The 12,421-nt window shown below is 41.0% G+C and overlaps 1 protein-coding gene across 6 annotated transcripts in view; it reads right to left on the bottom strand.

Annotated features, from left to right (window-relative positions):
• pard3ab (par-3 family cell polarity regulator alpha, b) overlaps positions 1–12,421 on the bottom strand; it is a 305,596-nt gene that overhangs the window by 117,187 nt on the left and 175,988 nt on the right. For all 6 annotated transcript variants that reach the window (XR_013771364.1, XM_079243165.1, XM_079243169.1 and 3 more), the window contains 3 exons: positions 6,054–6,242; positions 4,823–4,993; positions 326–476 (listed from right to left, as the gene is read on the bottom strand). Coding sequence is in view for 5 of the 6 variants with exons in the window: in XM_079243165.1 (XP_079099291.1) it covers positions 326–476; positions 4,823–4,993; positions 6,054–6,242 (511 nt within the window). In the remaining variant the exon portion in view is untranslated. The remainder of the gene's footprint in view (positions 1–325; positions 477–4,822; positions 4,994–6,053; positions 6,243–12,421) is intronic.

Raw genomic sequence — 12,421 nt, 5'->3', positions numbered from 1 at the left:
CGCGTGCAAATATGTTTGCTAATCTCTTTGTCCAACACACACACAAACAAACTCTCTTTCAAGCTCACTCAGTGCTTCGCTGAGCAATGACAGATAGGTCATCTAGAAACAGAAAAGGTCTTAAGCATGCAAATTAGCACACATGTAGAAGGACATGCAGCCTTTAGAAAATGCACAAAAAGCAACAAATTGTTACGAGTGCATTCTTTTATTTATCTGTAGCCCCTGACATTTTCACTGACTGAATGCAGACGAGTGTTTTAGTAAGAGAGGAGATGAAACAGTATGTGCTCAAAGACTGAAACAAAAAAAAATCCCATCTTACCTATTGTCCGTGGAATCATTCCTTGTCGTGGCATCAAGTTATCATCCAGGCCTTCAAGGCCACCATACAGGGAGTGGGAGATTCTGCGCTCATGGTCATCCAGAGAGGTGTTCATGGTCTGCTGTGGCCCCAGTGGGCTCTCTGAAGGCTCCTAAATAAAGAGGAAAGTGGCGTTGAATTCACTCCTGTATTTGCTTAGTCTCTCTTCTTCTGTTTTTCAAGTAAAAATATACATATTTGTCTTTTTGACCAGCTAAGGCTTTTTTTTTTCTTTTTTTTACAAAGTGCTTTGAGAATGCTTATGGGCTCACAAAGAACAAATGGTTCTCCGTGTTAAAGTCAAGAGAGGGAGAATAAAAAGCAGAAACCAAATAAAAGGAAGTGGCAACATTTACTTAACGGTAATGGATGGAAACGGGGGTAGATATCCAGGCTAATGCTACTTGTGTGATCGGATAAATGAGCATGGATTTCCAGTGTTCTGTTGAGCCACTGGCTGTTAACTAGCCAGTGAAACCCTGCAGGGAAAGGTTACAATCTTGACATTTCCCTCAAGACCTGTGATGACACACTCTTGTTTGCTGGACAAATAAACCATTTGCCAGCTCTGTCACCCATAAGCACACATCTATGGGCTGAGAGAGAGAAAGTGTATGTGTGGTTTTTCTTTTGCTCTCAGTGTTTGTCCATTGGATCGGTGACCGTATTGATTTGCCATGGCTTCTGCATTTCTTGCTGACGGTGATGACAGCTCTTGCTATAAAGATAACCATCATCGCTAGCATCGTATGACGAGCAATAAGACTAGAGTCAATACAGGAGCCAAATTGGCCCAATCAATGACTTTAACTAGCTAGGCTGGGAGTCGATTTTGGCAGAAGGTCTTTGCCCAATGATTATTGTCTGTCAGTAAATGGTTAAGGTGGTGTGGGAACCACTACTGTAAACAAACGGCACCGGTTTGCAAGAAGATACAAGCATGAGGTCGCAGAAGTGTGCAGTTCCTGTCAGGATGAGCATACCTGGTCAACTCTCTGGTCAAAAATATTCTAAACACCTTAAGAAGCAATGACCTTTTGACTTCTTCAGATTTAAGTGTCCATAAGCCAAGTAAAGAGTCTGTCCAAGTTTTATTCTGACAGATGCAAACTTTTCTGACTACTTTGATATATTACTCGCACTAGCACGAGTACACAAATACTGGTCAGATGCAACGAGTTAAGTCACTCCTACAAGTAAACAAACCCAAACTTCAGAGAGAGAGAGACAACAAATCAGCCTGTGAATCAAACTAATTTCAAAGGTGGCCATATGGTGCCGTGACTGCTGGCTGCTCTTGACTTTAAATGAGAAAGTTAATGAATTGGCCGACTGAGGAACTGGTCGGCCTCCGTTAACAGCAGAGGGGATTTGCTTTACTGACGCTGCATCGACAAATCACAGCGCAGCTCATTGCATATTCAGGCTGTTAACTGAGCTCTGGGAAGGGCACGATCCCATCGGGTGCCAGCGGTGATGTGGAAGTCAGCTGCTCTCAATTCGTTGCGTTTCTATGGGGATGGCTGAAGGAACGGAAGCAGTTGGGCTTGTGATTTATGCAACAGCAAACATTTCAGATTGATTCGAGATTGACTGTCGGGGGACGGAGACATGGTGAAGAGAGTAAATACAGGATTATTTGATCTCATATGTCAGTAAATGTCACAACGAGCCCGAATTTCATCCTACTGTAATTGGGTTTTATATGGATTTAAGTAGCATTTGACTGACAGATGGCCATTATGTATTAATCTACAATTACTCTAGAGGGACTTTGTAAATCATCTTTTGGCAGTAACTTTAGATAGGAGTGCATAAATTACAGCCCCCACCCTGCTTTTGTTTTCCAAATGTCGTGGGCAATATTTCTTCTAAATAGCCAGAAACTTGTGGAGCCTCAGGGCATGCCTCCAGCTATGCATGTGAAGCAAAGATCGACGAGACTCCCTGCGCTCAAATTTTACTCACCCGACGTGTACGCCGTGAAGTCTTACTGCCTTGTCTTACAGTGTAAACACAGTCTCTTCTTACCAAACAAACAAACAAAATCAAATGGATGCAGAAGAGTATAAACAACACACCTGGCTACATTTTTATATGCACGCACAGAAGCAGCCACAAACACGCAATTGTGCGTGGGTTTACACACGCGGGGACACACGTACACAAAACACACCTCCAGGCTTAGCCTCTGCTTTCAATTACCAGACGGACCGAGGGGAAATCAAAACTTTGACACACCATGTTGGAAAAGGAGAGGAGGGAAGCAAGGCAGCGCCAGAGGCGTACACTTGCACAGAGACATGCACACACACACATTCTCTCTCACACACACACACACACACACACAGATTCAGCCTCAGCTTTCAAGCAGGCGACAGGCCAAGGTGTACAGAGAATGTAAAAACATGACATTGAGTGGAGGAAAAAGTTGTGTTGCTTGGTTCTCAGCCTTTTTTTTTTCCCTTCCACCTGCCTCCAGGGAGGTGAGCTAGCATGGGAGGGGGGAGGTAAACTACTGCATGCTTACTGTTATTCATTACAGAATTAATTGACACTCGTGCTGCTATTTCCAGGTGTCTGCGTTGGGTTGTGTTACATTTTCATCTCGGTGAAACGGTGCTTTGTGGCTCCGTATCTACGCAGGTGTCTGTACTCAGGTGCAGCAATGTCAGATGAGTCAGATTTAGCAAATACAGCACATGTCGACGTATTAATTACGAACCCTTTCATCTGGATTTGGCTGCACACAACCTGAACCATGTATATTTGATTAAAGATACATATGCTATATCTGATTTAACTAAAAAGCAGCCAGCAAGTAAAAATGAGTCAGCCAGCAGAAGTCAGATGAAAAGCTGGATCAAACCCCAGAACAGCTGGTCGAGTAAAACATTAGTTAATGAAAGCAGTCTTCATTTTACTCTACAATCAGTGCTGACATGGCTTTATGCAGGGTTTCCCTCTGGAACTGCTCATTTAACATCCAACAACATCTGTAACGTACAGCTCTGCATGTAGAAAACCTGCGTGTCAACCAGCAACTAAAGGGCAAAGATGGCTGAAAGTCAGAGTTAATCAAAGAAGCAGTCACTCTGTATCTGTAGAAATAACTAAATAAATTCAGTACAATAAGAAAACTGCTGCTTAGAATTACAGTTATGATTACGATTTGTTGTGGATAACCAGCTTGATGGCAGTTTATAAACTGCACATTTAAAAGGAAATTTGCTGTAATTTGAGTTAAATATCTGGAGCTACTGTGGTTACTTTCAGGGATGCCCTGTTGAAGCCAATTTCATCAAACTATACCAGCTCCATAGAGCACAATATGAGTCCAGCATTTGTTGTTTGTGCCATTGGTGCCATAATACAGCAGCCCAAAAGGGTTGTGGTTTGTTACATGGACAGATTTAAAAGTGGAAAATGAAACAAAATGAAAAATACTTTATTTATCCCAGTGGGAAATTACAATATATTATAAACTGAAACATCATTGCAATATAATTGAAACCTTCCACAAAGCTCTGCTGTCAGCGTTTCATTTAACTTTAGGAATTTGATTAGAAAACTTAAGTTTTTAATGTTTGAAAACGAAGAGTTGACTCTTTGTTTGGGTAAAGCAACGCACATGATGGAAGTTTCTGTTATTGAGTAACCTTAACACTAAACACAGAACCAGAGCTGTTTGCCATCACCATGAGGCTTTTAGGTAATATCTACTGGTGCAACTACAGACAAGCATGCTCCGGATGGAGGAATGAATCGAGGCAAAGATCCAACGCAGTACCCTGGTTTGTTCAGCAACAGTTATTTTCTTTTAACTGGGTTTACAACAGCAGTTATAAATTAAAATGATGTGGATCACATAATGACTTTAGTTACTGTAAATTAATAGAGCTCTGAATTTGTCATAAAATTTTCTTTTCAACAGGGTCTTAGCCTTCTTAAATGTCCCTTTTAAGAATTTATAAAGCTCACATTGTCCCTACAAAATAAAAGAAAATGTGTCTGCATTTCCAAATATAAGAAATCTGCATCCCTAATTATTACGATTGTTGGACAAATTCACTAAATCTGACCTGCATCATTTAGCTGTAATAGTCTCTGTGCCAGTTTCATTGTTCAGGCTTAAATGAACTGATTAGAAAAAACACAACTTCAGTCATTTTTCTATGAAAATTACCACAACAAAATGTTAAAAATGTAAATTTTCCCTATTTTACAGACTTCTAAATGTCTTAAAATCATGTGCCCAGCTTGCATTAACCTCCGTATTGACTCAGAAAGACAGGTCATTCTTGCCAACAGCTATTTCCCTCCAGCAACAAAAACAAAACAAGGAAGATTCTCTTTCCTCTAGAAAACAACAGATAAAAACACCTACTTGGATATTATTTATCTCAGAAAGAAATGAAAAAGTACATTAAATTTCCTTCAACCCTGAAATATGGTTACCTCAGTCCTCTTGGCCACTCGTCTGGCCACGATAAGCTGGATCATCCCACGCTTGTTGCCTTCCGTTGACATGGACTTGCGTAGCGTCTCCATGGCGTCCTGGTTGGTTTTGCCCAATAGTGATTCCCCGTTCACAGCAATCAACTGGTCGTTCACTCGCAGCCGCCCGTCCTTTAGGTGAGAAAAATCAGCAGTGCAACTTCAACAGGTGTAACGAAGACGGCACTTAAGCAACAACCAAACAGAACACACGGTGAGACCAGTAAGACACACACACCCACTGCGTGTGTTCCGTTTCTAGGGTTGATGTGATGCCTGGTGAACTTTTCAGTCCAGTATTATGTGCTGTTTGCTTGTTTGACTTTACTTTGTAATCTAGTTTAATCTCATCTTCATGATGTGCTTCCTGATTAGATCATAAACCAGACAAGGTCCATAAACGACCTTCAGCCCTTTATTTTCTACAAATGGCCCGGCGATGGACTGGCGACCTGTCCAGGGTGTACCCGCTGCTGGGATAGGCTCCAGCATCCCTGCGACCCTTAATCGGACTAAGCAGCTAGGATAATAAATGGATGAATACTTTACACAAATGTATTTAAAGTTTAAATTTGATTTGAATTAAAATTATTCAACTGAATTATCTTAAACAAATGATTGTTGACCCATCCAGACACCTGCTACTTCCTGGATAGTTTCTCTTTTTCAGACCAGCATCTGTAAATCCCAGAAACAGTGTCTGTTCTGCAATACTCAGCCCAACAACCATACCGCGTTTACTTAAATCCTCCTTCTTGCTCAGTCTGATGCTCAGCTTGCACCTCAATAAGTCATCTTGACCAGTGTTTTTCGACCACTGTGCCGTGGAACACTAGTGTGCCGTGAGAAATCGTCCAATGGCATCTAATTGGTCTAAAAAGTAAAGGGAAAACTCACATTTGATCACAAATTGATCTGTTTGCTATGGAAGATGGACTTTAAATGATTCATATCGGCTTCTTTTTTTTTCTTTTCTTTTTAACAATTTGGTTTGTGCTGTGCCTTGGCTTAAAAAAGTTGAAAAACACTGATCTTGACCATGTCTACATGACTACATGCACTAACTTGCAGCTACATGATGCACTGTTTAGCTGTGTGTTTACAAGCAACTGGTGTACCTAATTAAGTGGCCAGTGACTGTGTTAAACCTTCCCTTCATAATTCCTACAGATTACAGGAGAGAGTACTGTACCTTGCAGGCTGCTCCTCCATTTATGATGGATTTGACAAAGATTCCCAGATCTGCATGGTTTTCCTTGGAGCGGTTGCCTTTCACGCTGACACCGAGACCTGCTGAACCCGAGTCACTGAGGGGGATCTCAAAGGTCAGGAATTCTCTAGTTCCATCTGGAGTCAAAACCAACTCGTCTTCCTCAGTCTTCTGTAAAACGGTATAAGCACAGAGAAATGACCATGTCAGATGCCGAAGGGCCAAATCAACTCAAACCTACGGCACTTCACATGATCAAGAATGTCATAAGAAGTACCTGCTGCAATAAAAATCTACAGATGTGTGTTTACTGACAGTTAAATGAGCAACACAATACAAGACTGGTGCAATTTCCAGCCCAGTCATGGCCCTCGACCTGTTTTAGCCTTCCCATGCTCCCCCCACGCTCCTTTGAGTTAGACAAAGCACAGAAGTTAAAGTAGAGCATTGATTTGGCTACTTGAGGTTAATGAAAAGTACTAGCATATAAATTGCAGCTTGGCAGATAGTAGGGAACTAAATCAGAGTGCAAGCTCATTAACCACGGCAAATATCATAATGTTAAACAGACTAACACCACCGAGTGTTAAATCAGGTACTTAGCGCGAGCTTGGACTCTCCCTCAAGACTTGTTCATCAATACTGAACCACATGCAGTAGGTAGTTCTTTGAAATGGTAAAGACAGCTTCTGTTTCAAATTCAAATGGGGGCTTGTTAGATTCAAGATGCTGCATTTTAAATGGGATTTGTTCTGGTGGAATCAGAGGGAGAGATCTGCTTTATGTCTGTCACATAATTTCAGTGCTGTTTGTGTCTGAAACGTGTCCTGAATCCAGTTTAAATCCAAAATCAAAGACTTGCCGCGCCACAATTTACTATCCAACACAAAAAATATCAAGTCACCGATAATTAAAACAAAGACGAGGACGAATGCATTCATAAGAAGCCTGCTAAACTGTGTCTGTCTTACGGATACTCGTTATTTCACAGCATTAGGTGAACAGTTCCTTATGATCCCTTCATTTGGTGCCAAGAAAAACTGTCCAAATCTCAAATAAATATAGATGAAACAAACACTACTACCATCAAGTGGTACCAGAAAACGGCCATTTATGACCAAATCTGTATCAAGTTCCATTAAAAGGGACAAAAAGGTTACACATATATAAAAGTGTGATAGAGTTCTGATAAAATCCCTTTCAGCAGCGGACAGGAACCTGCTTAACCCTACAAACACCTAGCTTTTGTCTAAACTGGGAAACAGTCTAATTAATGATAAGTCCAGCATGAAGCGACTGTGGTAGTTGCAGCTTTTGACCAGCAATGCAAAGTTCGGCCATTACGTCTGTAGACAGCATTAAGAAACACAGCCATGTGGCAAGGGGGCCCGGTTTGTGGACTCAGGACTGGGTCTCTGCTTTTTGGAGATGACGTAGTCTTGTTTGCATCACTGGGCTGTAGTCTCAAACTCCAACTGGAGTCTTTTGTCTCTAAGTGTGAAGCAGCTGGGATGGGGATCAGAACCTTTAGAGACCATAGTCATCAGCCAGATAAAGGATGGAGGCAGGAGTTTGAGTATCTCAGGGTAGGACTGGGCAATTTATCAGGTTTTAATTTCAATACAAACTGGGTTTTCAACGTTCATAAAAAAAAGTGCAATTTACTTTTCTCTTTGCAGTTTCCTCTCCTGCTGTCTTCATCTGCTAATCGAGCATCGCAACGCTGTGCTGTAAACTCCTCCCACAGCCGCTTTGGTTTTATTCAGCCACTGTTGCCATCTTGGTGACTTTCCAAACTTCCTTGTTGATTTTGTTTTTGTTTAAAGCGAATAGCAACAAATCTATTGAATTTTACTGGAGTTCTATTCTATTCTATAGTCATTTAGCTGACGCTTTTATCCAAAGCGACTTACATACACACTAATACCACGATAGGCACATCGGGGGACAACTTAGGGTTCAGTGTCTTGCCCAAGGACACTTCAGCACATAGTCAGGGGAAGCCAGGAATCGAACTCCCAACTTCCCAGTTACAAGCCGACTGCTCTTCCTCCTGAGCTACAGCTGCACAAGTTATTGGAGACTTTTCTGGTGTTTCGGCGACTGACTTAAAGGCGCATAGGTCTATAGTTACTGTAATGAACGAGCAGTGGAAGCCCCCTCCCCGTCCTAAAACACTCATAGGTGGCCAGTCTCAGTCGGCTCCAGCTGCAAGTGGGGTGCAAGTTGTGGAAGTCCACTACAACATAGTTTATATTTATCCATTCGGTTTACATCAGTATTTGCACTTTGTCAAGACAAAGCTTCATGTTATTTGTTTTCTAAAGTCTGTGGAATCCTAAAGACATTGTTTAAAAGCCACAGTTTAATGTTAAATTAATTCATTTTGTTAAAGAAAATTAATAATTGTGTTACATAATCAAGATCTCTATTTCAGTCAAAATAATTGTGATTATTATTTTCACCATAATCGAGCAGCCCTATCTCAGGGTCTTGTTCACTTGTGGGAAGAATGGAGTGGACAATCAACAGGCAGTCTGGTGTGATATCCACAGTGATGTGACTCTGCATTGGTCTGTCTTGGTGAAACAGTAACCAAACAGAGTTGAAGCTCTGGATCTACCAGCTGATAAACACTCCTCCCTTTAACTATAGTCACAAGCTGTAGCTAATTACTGGAAGAACAATATCACGGATAAAAGCAACCAACTGAGTCTCCTCTCTCCTCCACAGGATGTCTGGACTCTCCCTTAAAGAGAGGGTGAGAAGTTCAGACATCTGGGGAGGAACTTGGAGTAAAGCTGAGGCTCATCCGCATCCAGATGAGGTGACTCGGGCATCCTGTGGAGGAGTTCCAGGCACATCCCAGAGGTACGGGGCCCCTGGGAATGCACAAGACACGATGGAGCAACTGTATCTCTAAGCTGGTCTTGGAAAGCTTTAGATGAGATGGAAGAAGTGCCTGAAGAAAGACACGTCTGCGGTTCCCTGCTCAAGCTTCTGCCCCCACAACCCGACCTCAGTTCAGACTGATGGCTAGATGGGTGAAGAAAAAACTCCAAAATATCTTAAAGCAGGTGCCTAGAGTCACAGAATAACCAATCCATAGGTAAAAGGATGCTACTGATCCGTTTCACCATATCTAGAATTCAGTCTGACTTCTGTAGTAAAGTCCTAATAAACTATATTCATGAGCTTATAAGACAGTGCAATCTACCACCTTGTTGGTCAGTTAGGAACCAAATCTTCCCTTTTTAGTCATCTTCAGGCTTTTCCTGACTGTACTGCATGACCGACCAATGGCAGCAGAGCAGTGAGGTTTAACATACCGTCTCTACTTAAAGGAAACAATTTAATAGGTTTGTTTTTAGCAGGTGTGCGTGTATTTAAAAACACCTTTTTTTTTCTAGCAAGTCCAAGTCCAATGTAGTTCAAATATAAAGGTCTTGACATAAAAAGATGCATAAAGAAGCACAATATTAAAAAATGCACCAAACATATGCCTGAAGCGTGATACCAAGTGCATCACACGCCTGTAACCTGGCACAAACACAGCAATCTAATTGACATGCTGAGAGCTTCTTCTCTCTTCCCGCTACAACAGGTGCTTCGCTCCCTCTTTCCCTACATTCATTCTCACTCGATTCCAGAGCAACAATAAAAAGCCATTCTCTCTTGCTTATTATTTGACAGCTGTCCTCTGAATAGATGGGTGCGTGCACGTTCCCGCCTCACAATTATTGTGCACGCCTAATGAATTCAATCATCAGGCTCGGTGTCAGCATGTCATTAGCTCTCTTTGTTTGTGGGGAGAGAGATGGAATTACTCTGGGTGGAACGGAGAGAGGAGAAAGAGGGATGGAGAGAGAGGCAAAGTGGAGCAGGAGGAGAGCAAAATTAGGATGGACTGAGAAGGAAAGGGAGGGAACAGAAAGAGGCAAGGAGGAAGATGAAATAAAAAAGAGAAGCAAACATGAAAAGCTCTCAGGGTAGCTGCGTGTTTCAGAGACAAAAGAAAGTTACCTGAAGTAAATTTGTATTCAAATTTAAAACAAAGCAGAAGCCAATTTGACATCAGGAACAACTTCGGGGAAGTGCTGAACAACAACGACAACAGGAATTTAATTATTTCGCAAGTCAAGTCCAATTAATTCGACTAAATTAAATTTAAGGCTAATTAAAAAGTTACTGTGGGAGGCTTAATCATCTTTGACTGCAAATGGCCAGAGTGAAGGAGGGGAAACAGATTGTTACAACAACATACAACTCTATTTAAAGTTAAAAATATCTCTTCCATATTGAAATTGTTAGTTTAATAACCTAAGCTTATGCACTGTGAACATGTAGCTGAGTTATCAGCAGTCTGAAATGTAGTTGCTGAACTTTATTTTCACCATATATGAACGGTTTTTTATCACAGTGGTGCGAAGGGTGCGCACATCCCCGTATGTTTAGCAGAGACAAGCTACTAAGCAGAAATGACAAGACAGCTAACTGAAACTGTCAGAAGAAGATGGATGGAAATTCATTAATATTCCGAGGGAATCGCAGCTTTTTCCCAAAAGCAGAAGCTGTGTTTTTTAACTGGCCTGAAAAGTCTCCACTGTGCCCACTTTGTCTCTTACATAGAAAACTTCGATCTTGTGTCTGTCCATACAACTATTTACAGCTAAGGATTTGCTTGCTAACATTACTCACTGAATGCTCACAGTTCAGGTAATATTTGTAAGCATAAACGTACCAATAAGTAATACTTTCTTAAGTACAATACATGTATAATGACACTTAATAAATGGCAGAAGTTTAGACATAGAGAAGAAACAGACAGGAGAGAAAAACTTGGTTTTAAAGTTGGCTAACTGTTAGCTTGACAGTTTGCCGGCATAACTGAGATGGCAGATATGGTATAGTACATACTGAACTATGGTAAATATATTCAAGTTAATATTTTGAGGCCTGCATATACTCTACAAGAATAGAGAAATGTGTTTTCTCTCTCTTTATAGCTGGGAACATATACACTTCTCTATTCTCGTATTCTCTATATGTCCTGGCCTTAACAATACCTCTGCTCACAAGACTTTCATCTCTGAATACACACTAATATAGACACGTTTGTAAGGTAAAAACTTACAGATAATTCATACTTTTAAAAAGTGCAACACATAAAAAGTTACTCTCAATGAATGACACGTTTCAACACAGAGAAGCTGAGTAGCTGGCTACAACGCAAGCTAGCAACAGTTAGCAGTTAGCTTGATATACTACAGGCATGGCTGACTTGAGAGATTGGGGACACACTAAATAAGATCATAGTTTAATTTTATTTATATGAATCACAGATTTCATTACCAAACTTATACAATTTTTACAATACCAGCTTCTTCTTTGTAAATGTGAAGAAAATGAAGGAAACTTGCTAGCTATTTACAAGCTTTAAAAACACAAACTTGTATTTTGACAACAATAGATGTGTCTGCATGGTAGCATTTTGGAATACACCCTTCAGGTTGACAATTTTCTACCAACTATGGCTGTCATGTTTACATCTGGACTGGAAATCTATTTGACTTGCAACATCAGACTGTATTCTGGTATTCCATGGAATACACACCTCCATGCACCAACCTGCCTTTTGTTTACATGGCAACAGCAAAACCCAGTGATATAGTGCTTGTGCAAACCTTTTTAACAGAACTTTTTACATACAGTTACATACACACTATAAGGAGGGGCGGATATGTCAGAACACATAGTGGAGTACGCAGCTACACAAAACACACCAAAGAGACACAACCCAATGCTGGTTTTGAACCACACCTGGTTGAACCTAATTGATGAAACAACTTTGAGAATGGGAATATTTTTTGCCAAGGATTGGTAATAATCAAATTTTCATACAGTAACAGTCAAAAGTTCAGACACACTTTCCCATTAAATCCAATGGGAAAGTGTGCGTCCAAACTTTTGACTGGTAATGTATGTTCCATCAGGTAATATCTGTACATAATGACCCAGAAATAGAACTTATTCAAGATATTTGAGATATTGCAAAAGGATTTTATGTGGCATAATGAGGAGAGGAAAGAAGGGGAATAGTGCAATAAGAGTGGATGAAATGAATTTGAAAAGCAGGTGCTGGAGACAGGCGAGGGGGGTACAAAGAGGAGCCGAATCAAGGTGAAGGAAGAGAGAAGAGTGATGAGCTGGAGAGATGAGGGACGGAGAAAAACAGAGCGAGGTGAAGAGGCAAGGAGCCAGAAAGAAAAGGGTGAAAAGAACGAGAAAGTGCCAGCATGACAGTGACAGAGTGAGCGAGCAAGTGTGAATGAAACGCTGACAGAACGGGA

This window comes from Telmatherina bonti (assembly GCF_933228915.1).
Source record: "Telmatherina bonti genome assembly, chromosome: 7".
NCBI classification, from domain to species: domain Eukaryota; kingdom Metazoa; phylum Chordata; class Actinopteri; order Atheriniformes; family Telmatherinidae; genus Telmatherina; species Telmatherina bonti.
The sequence above is the reverse complement of the archived record's forward strand: the minus strand, read 5'-3'. Positions and strand labels throughout refer to the sequence as shown.